Source organism: Macrobrachium nipponense, chromosome 10, assembly GCF_015104395.2.
Source record: "Macrobrachium nipponense isolate FS-2020 chromosome 10, ASM1510439v2, whole genome shotgun sequence".
Taxonomy (NCBI): domain Eukaryota; kingdom Metazoa; phylum Arthropoda; class Malacostraca; order Decapoda; family Palaemonidae; genus Macrobrachium; species Macrobrachium nipponense.
In genome coordinates this window covers 49,987,560-50,009,048 of record NC_087204.1, presented here as the reverse complement: position 1 = coordinate 50,009,048, position 21,489 = coordinate 49,987,560, and the positions used below count along the sequence as shown (strand labels likewise).

General features: G+C 35.3%; 1 protein-coding gene across 10 annotated transcripts in view; it reads right to left on the bottom strand.

Annotated features, from left to right (window-relative positions):
* Window positions 1-21,489, bottom strand: part of LOC135223610 (dynamin-like) — a 348,582-nt gene that overhangs the window by 107,190 nt on the left and 219,903 nt on the right. For all 10 annotated transcript variants that reach the window (XM_064262207.1, XM_064262202.1, XM_064262204.1 and 7 more), the window contains 3 exons: window positions 20,443-20,602; window positions 14,816-14,947; window positions 1,523-1,642 (listed from right to left, as the gene is read on the bottom strand). In XM_064262207.1, coding sequence (XP_064118277.1) covers window positions 1,523-1,642; window positions 14,816-14,947; window positions 20,443-20,602 — 412 coding nt within the window. The remainder of the gene's footprint in view (window positions 1-1,522; window positions 1,643-14,815; window positions 14,948-20,442; window positions 20,603-21,489) is intronic.

Sequence of the window (21,489 nt, the reverse complement as noted above, 5' to 3'; positions counted from 1 at the left end):
CACGCCCTTCAAGAAGACCTCCACCATCAATGACAAGAATGAGGCTCCACCCATGAAGAGGACATCCAATCAGAATCAGAACCGAAGCAGCTCATTCCAATCAGCGATCCCGTCCCGATGATGGCCAAACGAGGTGGCTGAAACATGTAGACATCTTATAATAATAATAAAAATGCAAGAAATACTGGATTGACCCGACGACTACGGCCTGTTTGCGACCTATGAGAGACACCTGAATACCTGATGCTGACCCTCAGCCTGTCCCTCATCCCCCACCGCTTTTGACAACACCAGCCCGAACGAAATTCCATTGATGACATACAGCTTGATGAACAACGGACAGCTGCTTAGAATTACCAGTATGCCAAAAAAACGTCATTAGAAGAATTGAAAGAATTTTGTATAAAATCAATTATGTAGATTCTGCCCTTTTAATAAAATAATAATAATAATATTGAACCATGGATCAAGCATGATCTCACAGCGGATTCAAGCTAGACAAAGTTACAGAGGAGATGGCAGCTGTATTTGTGTTGGGGCAGAAGCAGAAATATAATGATGCTGATGTTTTCTGCAAAGACCCTAAGAACTCGCTCTTGATTGACAAGAACCAAACTAGGGTGACTTGATGAAGATATGCTTGCTGTCCCCGCTAAAATACATTTATCATCTACACTGTAACTTACTCTAGCTTCAATCCTTGATTTATTACTTTAGTTTGATCTGACCAATGAATCCTCACATGGCTAACCTCAATTCTAAGACCATGCTATACTCTAAGTGTTAAAAACTAACAGAATTGTACATTTCCTTTACATTTGCAATTCTGTATACAATTTCACTAGTAAAAAGAAAAGTAAACTGAATGCATTCGAAACCCACTATCATAACACCTCAAGTAATTAGGGACTGCTTTTAATACTGAATTGGTGATTCTTTGATTGTCACAAAATTTGTCACAACTAAATACAACAATATTATTGCTCTACACCCTAGCATATTCACCAACCAAATCTGTAAAATACTTATAGGCAGGGTATGGTACTTACATCATACAGCAAAAATATGATAAAGCCTATTCCTCCAGAGTTACTTTTGGAATTGGGAGAAACTGATACATTTCTATCAAATATATTTTGATTGATAAAAATGTCTCTTAAAATAAACAACAGGGCATTAACAATTAACTCAAACTGAGTCAGTAGCCTGAAACAATTCTGTGTAGCTAGTTAGTTTTATGTAAAGCAATAAACAGTTAAAAACTTGGATAGTTCACCATATAAAGTATAATAAATCTAAGTCATTACCAATCTAGTTCTTCATTTCTGTCTTTTAAAATAAAAATATATATAGGCCAACGATAAATGTTCAAAAGCTCCGTAACATATTAAACATCAATGAAATACACAAATAAATACCATGTCTACATCTCCAAGGTTAAATGAATAACCAGTTTTCATTCACAGAATAAGTTCTCTACACAAAAAATAGTCACTATACTTCACAAACATTTGCATCTTACCTCTTCACCATTAGCAGAGTCCGATACTTTCTCTGGATACACTCCAGCTCGGAGGAAGGACGCTTTCCACGAGTCCATATCATCCTGAGTTTCAACACCCAACTGAAGTTCTTTGTAATCCTGTTTAAAAGAAACTACTATATTGTGTGCTTATGACAGATATTATTACCTGTAAATTTTCATGGCATATACCAGCAAAAACCTCTCAATATTGGATGTGTGATATGAAATAGCACAAATTCACTACTGTACGTACATATGAAAATAACACAGAATAGGTTGTCAGTTTTTTCAAGAAATTAAAACATTATACTCCTACTGGTTTGTAATACAAGCCATTGCCACAGTACACCAATTACTGATGTACTAAAAAACACTGACAAAATAATTTACCACTGGTCTTGAAATTCCAAAACACTGTTGATTCATCTGAACCCTCATCAAAGGAGGTGGAAATATCTCAAAATCTGTAATTGTGTGTCCATTCATCACACTAATTTCTAACTATATATGCCTTATTTTTGGTAGCATCAACTACCAAGCTGCACTCTTACATTCTTGGATAGGTGTTTCATTTGCATTTAGTTTTTCTTCAATTGTATTCTTCATTATTTTTTGGGTATTTACTTCCATTACAGGCAGTCCCTGGGTTCCATCAGTTTCAGGTTAAGTCATTTCGGACTTAATGCGCATGTCTTATGGCGCTGTTAACCTGCTTTACAGCGCTGTAACCCAGACTGACAGCGCTATTGCCGTTTATTCCCCTTTTAATTATGATGCCTTCAACTTCAGTATTTGGAATACAGTGTGTGATTTTATGAGGAAAGCACTGCTAGAGGTCACAGTATATTAGATGTTTAAGCTGGAATAGCCAATTACACAGAAGATAAAAAAAAACAGGAGCATTTGGATACACGAAAGCAGTCAAGTACAAAGCCACACTGTCATAGATCAGAGTACAGTACAAGAATGTACTACTAGCCCGTAATTGAAAAGTTGCTTTGCTTTTCTTGTTCTTGGGTTTTACTTACCATATGTTTGGGTTATTACCATGATTTTTCTCTTTGCATTGTGTTGACTGGCCACAGGGATGGCATATCACCAGGAAAAAAAAGCACCAAAAACACAGATACAAGGACAAGTAGCAGCAGCAGCTAACTCTTGAGCTTCGAAGCCTATGATGGCAAGAAACTGTCTCTGAAGAGCAGACATGACTTGGAACCCTAACATAAGCTGTCTTTTCGTCTACAGGTTCAAATACCTGTACATGAGTGGATAAAGGTGGTTTGGTGTTAGCTGGAGGAGGAAAAACAATTGGAAGTGAGTGTGCCACACATGCTGAGGTAACACAGTAACCACATGACAAGACTTGAGAGATCCCTACACAGTATAGCAGGGAGGTCCTCAGAAGAGGGAGAATTCAACAGAGATGAGAACTCTCCTGAAGAGTATACATCCAGAGCACACACAGCTGAAGGTCTATTAAAAGGGTGAGATGACCTAGCAGCAGCAGATGGGAACATGGAAAATGAGAAGACACCCAAGGACATTTGTAACTTGACACTAGCAATTCTGAAGACTACCAAGCAGAAAAGTGACAAGGATGTGCTGCAGGCCCTGCCATTCCTCAAAGCCCAAGTATGTTGAGATATGACAATAGAAATAAATGCCAAAACAAAATAGACGGTATTAAACACAAAAATTATATAACAGGTTAATGATAAACCATGAACCAAAGGTAACCATTGCTGTGATTGACAAAAATAATGTGTGTGGACTAAGCATACAATAGTGTGGTAACCCTGAACCCCATTCAACACCACGCAAAAAGAAAAATTATGGTAATATCCCGAATACATGGTAAGCAAAATATAAATTTTGAAATTACATGAACAAGAAAAATAAAGCAACTGAATAAACTCTGAAAACTACTGAGAGAGAATTTACATCAAGGAAATCCTGCGAATAACAAAACAGATCAGCAGACTTCTAAAGGAAACAACTTGGAAATGCATCAGCTGCCAACCCTTCCAGGTAATTGAATATTCTATAAACATCCCATACAAGAGGAAAATTTAAATGCAGTGTCAATAACTTATCACTAAAAGCTTTATGAATATTGGCAAGTCATGGAAAGAACAGCAGCAAGCCTAACAGCTACCAAGGTCCACAGAAGAAATGATTAGCAGCATATATGCAAGGATCTAGAGGTGACTATGCATGTATGCCAAAACAGTTTCTTTTAAAGTTTTTTAGATCACCTAGTTCCATCCCAGCTTATTTACCATGACAGCATATACGTACGACTACCCAGTTTTTACACATTCACATTTCCGTTTTCCATTTTGTTACGGATTTTTGTGGAGCACATTATTTACTTGTCTGCAGGGGAAATTCCCTACCGTGCTAATTCTCTTTGGAGGTTGTGTCCCATCATTAAACTACCCACATATTTTAGATATGCTCTATACAACAGTACTACCCTAAAATACGTACCTGTGCAGTATTACAGTCAATATTTCAAAATCATCTTGCAACACAGGAAAATATCAATATGCTACGTCTATAGAACGCCTCGCCTTCCCAGCAGAGTTTTAGTTATATTTAATTATAAAAGTAGCAGCCATGCCGTCTCCTGAAGCTACTGTTGTTGGGAGAGTGGGGATGTCGTAGGAATGATATTTCCGGTCTGACGGAAGCTTAGGGTAAGAGAGGCAGGTCACAAGAGTAGCTAGGCTTCGAGATGGATTTTAGGGACTTCTACAATAAGACCTATTTTCCTTCCCAATTTGCTGGCGTTGTGTTTACCACCTTTCAGGCAATGCTCGAGGCGGTTTTTGGAAGCCCCGTGATTCGAAAACAAGCAGTATCGCCCTCAGTCGGCTGCGAGACGTGATCTCGGGCAGAGGTCAAATTGCCAGCCTCCCAAAATTAGGCCTACCCACGACGTGCTGGTGGACACGAACCCCAGACCTGAACAGAGGTCAGGCCGCATTCTTCTACAAGGATACACTAAATATTGCATAAAGGTACGTCTGAAAGTGTAAACTTCAACCCAGCACCTTTTACTACCATACGACTCTTGCTAAATTCATTTTCAATTCTTATTTTTACCCCTTCTACATCAAAAGCCCTTTGTCCTCATCGGCCACGTGCTCCCCTTTGTGACTTGTTAAAGACCAAGCTTTCGTGTATACCTCAGTGAACCATTCGAGTTTACCTTCCCCAATGTTAGGGAATTAATCAGCCTTAATCAAAGCAAGAAGTCATTTTTCCTTTTATCTCGTTTAATCTGGGATTCTTTTCCAGATTCCATGAGTCACGTGCCGTCTCTCTGCCGCAAGTGTGCATTAACCCAAGTGGATGAAAATCAGCTTGAATTGAATGAGACTATAAGCCCCAACGTGGGGGCCAATATCATTTAACTTTTCTCCAGGCCAGCACGGGCCTTGTTGTAAATAAATAGTTTTAAAGTAACGAGCTGAGTTTTCTGGCGACCTTCCCTCTAAAGAAAGAAATCAATAATAATCAGTTTACGGTAAGTTCAAGCAATTCCCTCTTGAAATCCCTCAATCATTTCTGTTTACGTATCTAGTCTCTCACAAGGCCCTATATACGTAAAAAATACTACAGGTAAAATGTATGCCAGTGCATTATAGCATGCGCAGAAAGCTGCTGTAGGCCAAAGAAAACATGCATGTCTGAATGATAGGGGATACTTGAGAGTATCAGTCATAGGCTGGTATTTAATTTTGCAACATGACTTTGAAATGATATTAGGGTATTCTGGTATGATAGTTTGAGGTATATTTTTGTTTGAACTGTCAAGTTTGGAAATGAACTGTTGAAATAGGCAGTTAGAAGCATTTTAGGGGTGTATATAGCCTACTTTAGAGTAACAGTAGGAGAGTACTATAATGTACTTTGGGTGTTTTGGGATGTATTTTTGTTTGAAATTTTACTAAATTGTGTTACCATGATAATTTTAGGTACACAAGCAGTCGCTAAAACATCGGCCTTTTCGCGATTTCTGGTTATTGGCACCAATAATAGAGTTATGGCCCCAATACATGCCTATTTGTATGTATGGTGTTTTTACATTGCATGGAACCAGTGGTTATTCAGCAAAGGGACCAACGGCTTTACGTGACTTCTGAACCACGTCGAGAGTGAACTTCTATCACCAGAAATACACATCTCTCACTCCTCAATGGAATGGCAGATTTGTTTAAGAATTACGACCGCATAGAAAAAGGTAAAGTATCAAAAATCCAGAGTTTCACAAGTTTTTTAGTATATTTTTCTTGACAACGAGAAATGTAATTATTTCTTGAGCAAAAAACTAAACAATACTGTGCATAAAAGTATTAGTTCCAACAAAGAAAAATAAAAATCAGATAATTCTGAAAAAGTCTATTATGAATAGAGGAGCTTCATTAAAAGATTTAATGAAAAATAAAACACAAGTCAATACAAAATCTAATAGAGGGGCACATGAATATTGTTAGAGATTAATTTACTAATAATTACTATGACACACACACACACACACATACACTAATCCATGTATAACATTTACTTTGAATGGTTAGCAATGAACTTATATCCAAAAAAATTACAGTATTTCCCAGTTAATTCCTGGATTATTTTCTAATTGTCCCGAAATCCCAGCTTATATGAGATAACAGCATTGGTGATGGCAATTATTTTATCATTCTGTGGTCAAATTTTATTGTGTCACTTTGACCCACGAATAAAGAACAATAATAATTAGTTTACCTCTAAAGAGTAAAACAGGACTGTAAATTTATGGTGGAAAGAAAGGCACATAACAATGACAAATTGGTCAACTATATTGCTCAAGTGTATACAAACTACAGCAGACAGAATTGAAATTTTTATTTATACATATAGTATACATTGTCCTTGGTAAAAGACTGCTTAGAAAATAACCACAATGTAGTAATTGCCACACCTACAAAACTTTAGGGCTTAACTGTAGAAGAAACATACTAGCAAAATTAAAAATGTTCATTTCTGCATACAGCACAAACCGAGTTGAATATAGAATTTAGGCCAAAGGCCAAGGACTGGGACCTATGAGGTAATTAAGCACTGAAATGGAAATTGACAGCAAAACGTTTTGAAAGGTGTAACAGGAGGATAACCTCACAGCTGCACTATAAATAGTGTTAGGAGAAGGTGGAAAGTAACATGAATATGAAAGAAGGTACAGTAAAAGGAATAAAAATGGTTGCAAAAGTAAAAGGAATAAAAATGGTTGCAGCTAGGGGCTGAAGGCACACTGCAAAGAACCTCAGTAATGCCTACAGTGCACTGCACAACGTCCACTGACCGCACTACCCCCTACAAGGTAAAGTACATGCAGTGGTCGCCCCGTATTCGCGGGGGATGTGTACCAGACCCCCCCGTGAATAGGTAGAATCCGCAAATGTTTGGAACCCCTATAAAAATGCTAAAAACAGCCTATTTTGTTAGTCAAAACTCAAGAAAAACCATTAAAAATTTTCATACTTGGTTTTTTCAAGTTTTTGATGAAATTGATAAAAACAACCAGAAATTTGTGGATATTTCTCATAGAAAAATACCGCAAATTTTCCATGAGTAATGCGGGGAAACGTTCCCGAGAGAAATCCGCGAATGTGTGAGTCCGCAAATCCGGAGAACGCGAATGTGTGAGTCCGCGAATCCGGAGAACGCGAATACGGGGGTCCACTATATTGTATATAGTAAATGGTGAATAAATCATTTGACATCCAAGAAAACACACTTTAAAGAGTACAGGGTTTCCTGTTGGACTGTATGGGTTGTGCTACCATTTACGTAATCATCGCAAAACGATGCCGCCAGGCAATGCACGTAACAAACTGGTTTGGCTACTATACGCTGTCCAATCTCTCCTCTCTTTATCTATGGTGGCACCCACACAACCAGCAAGAGAATGAATGAAACCATCATCCAACAGAAATTCAACACCCTATGATGTCATGTAGTTTGAATTATAGGTAGAGTTAAAGTTGACCAAAGGACGAATTTTTTCTATTTATCGTTATTTATATGAAAATATTACAAAACTGATAAAAGCTACAACCATGGGTTGTTTTTAGTTGGATTCTACATGAAACTGCACACATTTTCATATATAAAACTTTATGTAACGGCTAATCTGAAAGGGTGCAAATATTACGACAATCGGACGAAAAAATTTAAGATTTTTTCGTAAGTTACCATGCGGATGTAAGGAAAAAATTTATTTCATAAATTCACCATAAATTGAAATATTGTGCTAGAGACTTCCAATTTGTTGCAAAATAAAGGTAAATGATTGAATATTACTAGAATGTAATAGTTTTAGCTTACAATTGCGTTTTTTTTACTATTTTGGTAGAGTCAAAGTTGACCGAATGTTGAAATTTTGGCAATTGTTATTTATATGAAAATATTTCAAAACTAATAAAAGCTACAACCATGGGTTGTTTATTGTTGTATTCCACATGAAATTGTGCATATTTCCATATATAAAACTTTATGTAACGGCTAATTTAAAATGGTGCAAACATTACGACAATCGGACGAAAAAATTTGTGATTTTTTCGGAAGAGTTACCGAGCGGACGTAAGGAAAAAGTTTTTTATAAATTCACCATAAATCGAAATATTGTGTTAGAGACTTCCAATTTGTTGCAAAATGAAGGTAAATGATTGAATATTACTAGAATATAAGAGTTTTAGCTTACAACTGCGTTTTTCGACCATTTCGGTAGAGTCAAAATTGACCAAAGGTTGAAATTTGGCACTTATCGTTATTTACATAAAAATATTTCAAAACTGATAAAAACTACAACCATGAGCTGTTTTTAGTTGTATTCTACATGAAATTGCACACATTTTCATATATAATACTCCATGTAATGGCTAATTTAAAATGGTGCAAAAATTATGTCAAAGTGACTAAATAATTTCTGAGATGTGTTGCTGATGTTTTTTAGTGCGAGAAGAAAGAAATTCGCACTTGCGCGCCTGGATAACTATTGTAAACAAAACAACGCCTTGATCTGTGAGCTCCCAGCATCCTCCAAGGCGCGTTTCAAAAGTTTTCGCCTGGTAGGCCTGTAAGTATTTTTCTGCGAATTTAAAAAAAAAAAAAATTATATCGACGTACCATACGTCCAATCGGCACCCAACATACAATTTATGTCGACGTTTAATACGTCCAATCGGCGCTATAGGGTTAATATAAAATTTTTTTTACATTCCAGAATCTTGATATACTCTACTTTACATATTGCATTCAGGACTTTGTGTAGTATTTTGTACTAATTGTGTACTTTTACCTTCCAGAACCACCATTTTTTGGATGAAAAAAACTCCAGATTGTACAGTGTTCCCCCCGTATTCGCGTTCTCCGGATTCGCGTACTCACACATTCACGGATTTTTCTTTGGAACCTACATATCTAGAAATTATTCGTGGACGGACTCGCCCATTCGCGGAATTTTCTGACGAAAATAATCACTAATTAGTGTATTTTGATGTTTATTTTCATGACTAAATACATTTTTATGATAAAATGATTTACTAATTTTCAAATATTAATTTTGATTAATACTGTATTATTAAGTTTAATAAGTTTAAATGATATCACATAATAAAAATAATAATTCTCTCTCTCTCTCTCTCTACTACAAAGATGTATGTTTATTTGTATGATAAATAAATGATTTACTATTTTCAAATATTAATATTAATTTATACAGCAATAATATCAATTTATTAAAGAAAATACCATAGTGAATTAGTAAGATTTTAGCTTATAAATTAAAAAAATTATGGAAGAATGAAGGAAATCCCAGTCAGATTCTTTCTCTAACTCCAGGTACTAAAACTGTCAGATATATGTATCAAGTTAAGTGACTGGAGGGGGAAGGAGCTGTTTTGTTGCTGCCATCAAGTGCTCATGAAATTCTCTCTCTCTCTCTCTCTCTCTCTCTCTCTCTCTCTCTCTCTCTCTCACTGAGACTCGAGATTTTTTATAGTACTTTTACTATTTGTTTTTAATACTTTCAAATAATAATAATAATAATAATAATAATAATAATAATAATAATAACTGTAATTACAAAATTCATATGTAATAGTATTTTAACCCTTAAACGCCGGAGCGGTAAATAAAAAAATGACTCCCGTGTGCCGGAGGGGTTTGAGAGTGAGCGCGTAAGCGGAAAAAATATTTTTTTTCAAAAAATCACAGCGCGCTTAGTTTTCAAGATTAAGAGTTCATTTTTGGCTCCTTTTTTCTCATTGCTTGAAGTTTAGTATGCAACCATCAGAAATGAAAAAAATTATAATTATCATATATAAATAATGCGATATATGATAGCGCAAAAACGAAATTTCATATATAATTGTATTCAAATCGCGCTGTGCGCAAAACGGTTGAAGGTAACAAGTTACTTTTTTTTCGTTGTAATGTACACTAAATTCCAATCATTTTGGTATATAACAAATTGTAAAACAATAAAAGCAACACAGAAAATATTATCACAAAATAATGCATGAATTCGTAACGCGCATACGTAAACACATATTTTTTTTCAAAAAATTCACCATAAATCTAAATATTGTCCTAGAGACTTCCAATATGTTTCAGAATGAAGACAAATGATTGAATATTACTATACTGTAAGAATATTAGCTTACAAATGCAGTTTTCGACCATATCTGACGAGCTAAAGTTGACCGAATGTCGAATTTTTTATATATATTTTTTTTTATATGCAATTATTTCGGAAATAAGAAAAGCTACAACTTTCAAATATTTTTCGTTTTATTCTACATGAAATTGCGCACATTTTCATATATAAAACTCTATGAAATGCCTAATATGAAACGGAGCAAATATTCCGAGAATGGGACTTACGCATTTCGGAGATTTGTGGCGGAGAATCCGCGCGCGAGGGAAGGAAGTTTTTTTTTTAAAGTTTTTTTTTTAAATTCACCATAAATTTAAATATTGTGCTAGAGACTTTGAATTTGTTTCACGATGAAGATAAATGACTGAATATTACTATACTGTAAGAGTTTTATCTTACAATTGCGTTTTTCGACCATTTCGGTAGAGTCAAATTTGACCGAACGTGGTTTTTTTCTATTTATCGTGATTTATATGCAAATATTTCGAAAATGAGAATAGCTACAACCTTCAACTATTTATTGTTGTATTATACATGAAATTGCGTACATTTTATATATAAAACGCTATGTAACGGCTAATTTAAAATGGTGCAAACATTACCACAATCGCACGTATGATTTTTTCGGAAGAGTACCGCTCGGACGTAAAGAAAATGTTATTTTTTTCATAAATTCACCATAAATCGAAATATTGTTCTAGAGACTTCCAATTTGTTGCAAAATGAAGGTAAATGCTTGAATATTACTAGAATATAAGCGTTTTAGCTTACAATTGCGTTTTTCGACCATTTCGGTAGAGTCAAAATTGACCGAAGGTGAAAATTTGTCACTTATCATTTTTTATATGAAAATATTTCAAAATTGATAAAAGCTACAACCATGGGTTGTTTTTAGTTGTATTGTGCATGAAATTGCGCACATTTTCATATATAAAACTTTATGTAACGGCTAATTTAAAATGGTGCAAACATTACCACAATCGCATGTATGATTATTTTCGGAAGAGTTACCGCGCGGACGTAAGGAAAAAGTTTTTTCATAAATTCACCATAAATCGAAATATTGTGCTAGAGACTTCCAATTAGTTGCAAAATTAAGTTAAATGATTGAATATTACTTAATTATAAGAGTTTTAGCTTACAATTGCGTTTTTCGACCATTTCGGTAGAGTCAAAGTTGACCGAAGGTTGAAATTTTGGCACTTATCGTTATTTATATGAAAATATCTTAAAACTGATAAAAGCTACAATCATGAGTATTTTTTTGTTGTATTCTACATAAAAATGCGCACATTTTCATATATAATACTCTATGTAACGGCTAATTTAAAATGGTAAAAAAATTATGTCAAAGTGACGAAATAATTTCCGAGATGTGTCACAGATACTTTTTAGTGCGGCAAGAAAGAAATTCGCGCTTGCGCGCCTGCGTAACGATTGTAAACAAAACAACACCTTGATCCGTGAACTCCCAGCATCCCCCAAGGCGCGTGATTCAAGAGTTTTCAGCTGGTAGGCCTAAAAGTATTTTTCCGCGAATTTTTAAAAAAACTTTTGTATGTCGACGTAAAATACGTCCAGTCGGCACCCGAGAGACAAAAAATGTCGACGTAAAATACGTCCAGTCGGCGTTTAAGGGTTAAAGAAATACAATAGTAATCTATCCATGTCACTTTTAATTAAGGTTAACTCTCTCTCTCTCTCTCTCTCTTTTGCCCCACAGATAATGTGTCATAGTGGTAACTCCCTCCCTCTCTTTCGCTGGAAGCGTTATAAGTATTTTTTGAGAGAACAGAGAGAGATAAACACTCTCTCTCTCTCTTTTACCGAGATGAAAGAATTTTTATGGTACTAGTATGTAAAATGTTTATTGATAATTTCAGTTATTTAATAATAATAAAAATAATATTAATAATTATGAATTTTGTAATAATAATGACAAAATTCATAATGGTAGTATTTTAAAGACATGAAAATTACCTTTCCATTTCACTTGTAAGGATAACCCCTCTTTCTTACTGAGATGAGAGAATTTTTTATGTTAGATGCACATGTTTATTTTATTTTCAAATAATAATAATAATAATAGAAGTAGTAATAATACAATAACTAATTTCAAATGAAAATTCTTCCCTTCGTCTTTTCCTGTATCAATTTCCCTACCTCAACTCCAGTGACGCTCGGAGCTGGGAAAGTAACAATGCCATACAATGGTCAACGAATTTAATGGTTTTATGTAATTCTCTCTCTCTCTCTCTCTCTGCTATTGGCTGTTTATATATTTCTAATGGTAAAATGTTTAAGATTACTTTAAAATGATATTAATAATACCAATTCAATGGTATATTTGATGTAGGATAATACTTTAAGTAGACATTTGGTATTTGTGATTTCACATACAATTGTTCCCTTGTAAAAAGAAAATGGGTGTCTCAAATAGTAACAGTATGAAAGAAAACGTGCATGACTGAATACTTATGGGAGGACTGAATTATTTTCACATACGTAACTAAGTCATTCAGTACGTACATAGTATGTATTTATGTATAAACATAAAATGTAAGATTTACTTTAAAACAGTATTAATAATATTTCAAAGATTAATATGAACCATAATAGGATATTTTATGTATATTTGATGAATGATGGTCTTTTTAGGGATATTTAGGTGTTTGCATGTTCAGGATAGGAGTTTATGAGCATTTTTAGAGGGGGGTTCCAAACATTCACAGATTCTAACTATTCGCGGGTGTGTGTGTGTGTGTGAGTCTGGTATGCATCCCCCGCGAATACGGGGGGACCACTGTACATAAAACTTCAGGAAACATGTAGTGTACCCAAAGGATTACAAGTAAGGTTTTTATAACTTTTTTTATTAGTTTAATACATTTTTCCGACGTCGTTCCGGCTTTCGACAATTTTCGGGTTACGACACGTCTCAAGAATGGAACCCCCGTCGTAACCCGGGGGCTGCCTGTATGTATATATATATATGTACATATTATATATATATATATATATATATATATATATATAATATATATATATATATATATATATATGTGTGTGTGTACATATATATATATATATATATATATATATATATATATATATATATATATATATATATATATATATATATATATATATACACACATATATATATATATATAATACATACATACATACATATACATACATACATACATACATATGTTTCAGTACAAAAAATCCCATGCATGTGCAAAGAAACAAGTGGTTAGCTGTTCATCCAGTCCAACAACCTCACATGGAGGGATGAAGAATCCAAGTCCACACTATATGATGGGCAAAGAAAAATTAGCTACCTCATTACCAAGTTCAACTACCATCCCAGTGCTGAAAGATATATTTTACAAAAGCCTATGGTTGGTATTGTGTAGGAACAAATAATTTTTAAAGGTTCAATTACATATGAGGATGACTTCTGTCTTTTATATCTTCCTAAGATTTGCAATCTTATATATAAGACAAAATGCAATCACTACAACAATCAGGTCACCATTTAGAGGTATTTCATTTATTCATTACTAGTCCGTTATTAAAATCTGTCCAGTTTTTTCTATCCTTACCACAAAGCTACGATTATAAGAACAGATAAAACCATCTTCTATGGATCACACATGGGTTCCTAACCAGGTACAGGTATAAGTAATACTCCTAGTCCTTTTAGGGTGGTCAGGCCTTCATGATCAGATCCAGTATTAGGAGCAGAGCTTGATAAGACTATCACCTTCATTGACTATATATGTTATATATAAATTTTATAGGTCATGCTGTAAGAGGAACCAAATTGTATTCAGTACTAAGCAAGTGGTGTCATTCAATGATCAATTATGACAGTGTTACTAAAAAAGAATTAAAAACACAAAAGCCTAAAGAATTTACTTAGAGCAGACATTGAAAACTGAAAAATATTTAAGACTTGAATAATTGCTCTTTGAAATTCTCCACCCACAATACTGGCTAAAGTCTGTGGGGTAAGGGGTAACACCAACTAGCAAATTTCTTGGGAAATGCTATTAATGGTAAAAGTTAAAATCAAGTAAGGCGCTTCTTTTGCACAGTATATTTAAGACGAGATAACAGTGAACAAGGTAGGATATTTTTGTTACCTTGGTAACACATTTGCTCATTTGTAAGGTTAAAATATAAACACTATAGAAAGTGACATCCACATGGTCAAGTATGTAAGAAACAGCTGAATCACTACTTTTCAAGTTATTGGTAAAAACACAAAAAATATAATTGGTGTTTATAGGCTGGTGTTTACTTTTGACAACTAAAAATATGGACTTTATATAAATAGAAATTCTCTGATAGACGACTGGAGTTCACTTGGAAACAGCCCATTTCTCTTATCAGCTACCTAACCCCTTTAGAGAAATCCTAGCAACGAAATGCAAATGATGGAAATCTCATACTTTGTATGATAAAATTTTAGTGCTTACTATTATATGGAAGCCTAATGACATCCAGATTCTACAAACATTAACTTCAGTTTTCATATCTTATAATGCAGTTTTCATGTAACAACTTACCTTGTATACATTCCTCTGATCAGGATTGTAGAGAGCAAACACATGACGACGAGACATAAAACCTTGCTCAATATCTTTAATTTTCAAGCCATCCAACATAAGCATGTACTTCTTGTCTCTTTCTTCTTCATCCTGCAAGTTTAATAATTAAAAAACACAAATTACCAGTAGTAACACTTACAAAAATTTAGTGCATTCCTCTACAAACTTAAATGTTTTTCACATCAAACCCATTCTTCACAACTTAGCCAGTTTCAAAATTAACTTTTAAAAACATATAAGTCCTTTTTAAAGATAATACTGGTATATCCTTGAAATCTGGGTGACAATTCATTACACACTTTAAATCTCATAGATCTTTCTTTTATTTACTCATGAACTTCCTTTCCTGGTTAATAAGTTTCATTCAATAAGGGAAATCAAGCACTGTTAAGATGTTGACCAACCTTTCAAGTTACAGTAATTCAGTGGTATGGTTACAATAATGTATATATGTATATTTTTTTGGCATTCCCAGTAAATTTTGGCAGCTTTTGTACATTTTACTGTCAATGTTCTATCCGGTTAAAAGGGTAGGCTCAACTGTATTCTCTTTAAAGCTATGTTTTGCTGGTTCACAGCCGACTTCATGTTTTTGAATTACCTTATCTATTAGATAGAATTTACATAAAGTTTTCTGCACCACCTACTCTTTGCTATATTTCTTAAATAATGACCTTCTACTTAGGATTAACATACCAAGCAATTTTTTTTTATCTGAACATTTATCTCTTCTAGTTCATAATCTCAAGATGGCAAGTCTCTTATTGCTGTAATATTTGGGTTATTTGTGCTATCACTGTTTGCTAAATATAATATTGTTGCTATAGAAATAGTGTTTTTGGAGGGGTTTTAAGTACATATTCACATGGGGGTGAGGTACCCATCCCCCATCTATTGCTTGGAAGAATAAGAAAATAACACTATAGGGAATCACATGCAAGTGTCAAAACCAAACTGCTAAAGCAACCCAAACTGCAATAAACCAACTCTCAGTTGAACTGAGCCAATATCTTACCCCCTACTCTAGGCAAGGATAGCTCAGGTCACCAGTTTCAATCCAACTGTTCTAGCAGAAAAGAGCCACTAATTTCTCAATCTGTACCTCTCAAATAACCTAGCCTAGACACCAGAACCAACCTAGGAGATTAGGGCCAGTCTAGCTGGGGTCATAACCACCTTACAGAACCTGAACTATTTTGATGACTGAAGATGACCACATGATTAGAGCAGCTGCCAAAGCAACTTTTAAGTTCCAACACAGCAGTGGTAAAACAAAACTACTACTAGCATGAAAGATCTCATCTACTGTTGTTTTCACAATGATTAAAGATAATGTGAAACTCATAATACCGATGAAAATGAGTGAAAACGAATGGAATTGTTGAAATTTACACAATTTATTAACGGAGAGAGAAAAAAACTATTTTACAATGAGACATTAGTCAAATTTGAACTTAAAAAAATGTCGTAAGACAAACAATACCAAGCAATTTTTTTTTTATCTGAACTTTTATCTCTTCTAGTTCATAATCTCAAGATGGCAAGTCTCTTATTGCTGTTATATTTGGGTTATTTGTCCTATCACCGTTTGCTAAATATAATATTGTTGCTATAGAAATAGTGTTTTTGGAGGGGTTTTAAGTACATATTCACATGGGGGTGAGGTACCCATCCCCCATCTATTGCTTGGAAGAATAAGAAAATAACACTATAGGGAATCACATGCAAGTGTCAAAACCAAACTGCTAAAGCAACCCAAACTGCAATAAACCAACTCTCAGTTGAACTGAGCCAATATCTTACCCCCTACTCTGAGCAAGGATAGCTCAGGTCACCAGTTTCAATCCAACTGCTCTAGCAGAAAAGAGCCACTAATTTCTCAATCTGTACCTCTCAAATGACCTAGCTTAGACACCAGAACCAACCTAGGAGATTAGGGCCAGTCTAGCTGGGGTCATAACCACCTTACAGAACCTGAACTATTTTGATGACTGAAGATGACCACATGATTAGAGCAGCTGCCAAAGCATCTTTTAAGTTCCAAACCAGAGACTAAACTCACTAACCTTTGCAATAAGTATCATGCCAAAGAACAGATATAGAACATAGGATCCTCAGTCAGAACTTTTCAATAATTTTTCCATTACAGTATTTCTATCTTCCCTTTCATTCATTTTCCATTAGTTTATCATAAGCACACCACCCATCTATTAGCCAAGGATACCCTATTATGTAAGCTATATGCCAATCTTTACTTTGTGGATTATGTTAGGTATTAGGAGGGCTGGACTTTCAACTGTCTATCAAGAGGTGCTGTTACTGTTAGTTAAAGACCAAAAACAGTTCCCAACACCAACAACACCATAAAAATAAAAAACCCATACCACCAACAACTCAACTCATGGGTGCTCCCCAAGAGAAACTCAACACCCAAAATTCAAAGTGACGTAGTTATGGATAGGAAGGTATTTCCTATGCTTCTTCTGCCAATACTCCGCCTGCCACCGAAAATGGACCTTAGGTACTGCAGTTTTCGAAGGTTGTTTCTATTTCTTTCAAATATGAGTCAAAAATAGAATTGCTTTTCCAATAAGTAGACTGGAGGACTGCCAAGAGACTAATTATGCCTATAAGCATACGAAGTAGCGACAGCCCTGATTTCTTGCTCTTACTTTAAAAGTAGGAAGAATTTCTTTCTGGATTTGAGTGTGCCTCTAAAATAAGGTTTCTGCGGAAAAAGGTCAGAGCATTCTTGGACATAGGTCTGGATGGATTTTTAATGGAACACTAGAAGTTATTGGCAGGGCCTCTGATCTTTTTAGTCTTGTCTAAGTAGTACCTCATTGCCCTCATTGAGCAAAGAACCATTTCCTCCCCCTCTGGACCTATAATATCCCCAAGGTTTTTAACAGAGAACGATAGCAACCAGGGATTGGACGGAAACTCGTTCTTGGCTAAGAATCCCAGTAAAAAAGAAGCAAAAGGCATCTCCTTGAGAAAACCAAAAGCCAAAGGCTAAGCACTGGGACCTATGAGATCATTCAGCTCTGAAAAGGAAAGGTGTAACAGGAGGAAAAACCTCTCAGTTGCACTATAAATCAATTGTTAGGAGAGGGTGGAAAGTAAGATGAAGAAAGAAAATATGAGAGGAGGTAAAGTAAAAGGAAAACAGAGAGAGAGAGAGGAGAGAGAGAGAGAGAGAGAGAGAGAGAGAGAGAGAGAGAGAGAGAGAAGATTACAATTGTCTAACTTCTTTACCTACATATCTTTACACCATCTTCCAAGTTTAATAAGTATTGTCTTAATGATATACTTGTATAAATGTGTACATCCATGAACAACCGAACGAGAAACCACTTTGTTTGCTAATACGACCGAATCCAATAGCAACATCCGTTTAATGTATTCAAACAGTGTATGTTAGTAAACCCTTACCATGTGTGTGTTATAAGTGGTCTCATGTAAAATAGGACTGAAATAATCTATGTAACCACTTTACTTGCTGTGAGTTTGCCATGGCAATATAATTGTAAATGCAAAATGTAGATGAAGCTGATAAGATAATATTAGATCTGCTAATGACAAATATCGTGCATTGGCAACCTGGATAAAACTCGCAAACTTTTAAATGAATTCGAACACAGCAGTGGTAAAACAAAACTACTACTAGCATGAAAGATCTCATCTACTGTTGTTTTCACAATGATTAAAGATAATGTAAAACTCATAATACCGATGAAAAAGAGTGAAAACGAATGGAATTGCTGAAATTTACACAATTTATTAACGGAGAAAAAAAAAAAACTATTTTACAATGAGACATTAGTCAAATTTGAACTTTAAAATATGTCGTAAGCCAAACAATATGACTTCGTTCCATATAAGTAAAGTATCCAGATATTCATTTATGCTAAATAGGAACAAGTACATTCGCCGAAACCAAGTGAGATGGTTGCATCTGGAGTGAAGGAAATTAACTAGCCGGCTTCTCTGCCTGCCTAGGCCACGTCCCCCCTTTCCAATAGGGCTGTGTGTTAACGGCAAGTTTGTTGTCATTGTAATTTAATAATATGACTGGTAATTATATTGTAACTGTAATTGACATAAAGCATCACGTAATTGCTGATGGAAATTCGTCTGCTAAACGGATGAAGACGCCATACTACCAAATTCCGTCACCTGAGGGAATATTCTTGGAAGCAATGAAATGTACAAATTCCTTACGATTTCTGATTTATATGACACAAGATACCATAATTAGCAATGTTAAAATGTCAACATAGTTAAAAAACCACCTTCCCATTCAACTACTGCAAGACGAAAGCATGGTATAGGTGGGGGAGGAGCTTAGTTACTTAAGTCATAGCTACCCAATCAGGGCCAAGAAGCACTATGGGAATAACGCTACCTTCCTCTATATACCTCGGTTGAGAATGAGTTAAATAAAGCGAGGTAACTCACATAACCCATCAGCTGAATCCCAAACCAAAATATGACCACTATATTAATATTTATAATACGATATGAGGATACATACAACATTGGATTACGTAGCTATCGGCAAGCCTACACAGATCAACAATGCTGAAGTTGGACCGAATCTGATTCTTGTTCTTGTTCAATTACATTTTGTACAAGATTGTCATATGATCCGATTGTTTCATGTTCAATTACTCCGGTACAGAATCATCATTAAGTCAGAATGCACTGAACTTCCAGGATTGGCCAATATTAGTAATTACTATACTGACATGAAGTATAGAGTATACTTTAGGCTAGGATACTGTTGTTTTAATGTTATTCAATTTCCCTTCGTGCTGAATTATCATAAGTCAATATGCACTGCCGTGAGATTTAACCGAAATTAATAATTACCACACCACATATGAATACAGAATCGACAACCTGATCACCAGGATTACCACTACTGCAAGATGAAACAAATTTATCCACAGAAGGAAAAGGAACCTTTGAAAACAAAGGAGCGCTGTCCAACACATCAGAACCAGGCGAACCAGAAACCACATCCAAACAACCAACCACGGACTTAGAACCTTCTGTTGCAAAGAACTTGAAGCAGGAAATATAACCAAAGATAGCTCTGAAGATGAACCTTCACACTAGACACTACAACAGAATCCAAACCCGAAGAAACCTACATTTCACTTCCTGAACACTATATAACCTATTACTGCTACTCGTCTGTATTTGACCTAAATTTACATCAATCTCAGAACTTACACCTTGAGGGGGGAAAACTGCCGCTAACACTGCCTGCTCTGTGCCAGGGGGCCAGTAGATTCTACCCTCTGGGTTTGTGGTTCTCCATGACCCCCGCCACCCATTAGGGTTGCTTACTTGGCAAGTTACTTATGTGAAACACTAGTGTAAGAATGGTAACCCTACAAATCTTTAGTGATGTAAATGGTAATCAATAGGCCCTTAAATGTCCAATAGAATACATAAAAAGAATTATATTCATAATCCACTCTCACTTGCTAAGATTAAAAAAAATAAGACATTACAAGTTAACATCATTGATAGAAATTTCAAAGTTAAATGAAGAGTTTTTAAGTGTTACTTGCCTTGAACCAAGAGAGTGATTCTGAAGTTAAGACAAACCAGTAATCTCGTGAGCCACCTTTCATGAAACCAAGATTGGAGATGGACATGAAACCTTTTCGGATGACCTGGTTGCCAAGCTTGCGACCTGACTTGCTTGATGTCTCTGAAGTTTGCTGGGCACTAAAGATTAAAGAAAAAAAATTAGACTATTCACAACTCAATTTCTTTTAAATCTTACAGTAAATAATGGGCTTAAGTCAAATTGTCAGTACACTTAAAAAAAATATTAAGAAATTTAGAAACTTTACTAGGCACTCATTCTCTCTCTCTTCTCTCTATTTATCACCCAAGTCCTGTGATATTTGTGTACAGCACATTTCCCCAGATCAACGAAATAGTGTCAAAATTCTTAACATGATATTGTAATGATACAATTAAGTTTGTTCATACTTACCTGGCAGATATATATAATCAAGTACCCACCCACCTCCCCTCAGGAGACAGTGGAAATAAAAATTATGAATAGAAAATGGGAATGATTCCTGATACCCGCCTCCCAGCGGCGGGAATGGGTACTAACCACCTGACTCCCACTGCGTGTGTCGTAAGTGTTTAAATTTCTGTCGGATTCGGAAAAATACAGCTATATATATATCTGCCAGGTAAGTATGAACAAACTTAATTGTATCATTACAATATCATTTTGTTCATGAAACTTACCTGTCAGATATATATATAGCTGAATCCCACCTTTGGTGGTGGGAGTAGACAGAATAGAAGATTTTAGGAAACATATATATGCAGATAATTGATATCTTGATTCCTTACCTGTTAGCATAGCTGACTTCGTGGTTACTGCCGCATAAGTCTGCTTGTGCTACTAGAGTTGCCAGCAAGGTAGAGACCTATAAAGCTGGTGCACTCCAGATGATCTGTCAACAGGGGCGAGACCACGACGTGACTAGACCATTGACCATACAAATGAGGGCAACGAAGTAAAACCAAACCACCTGGCGTAGCCTACCAAAAGTATCCCACATAGACTAAGCTAATGGAAGGGAGATCCG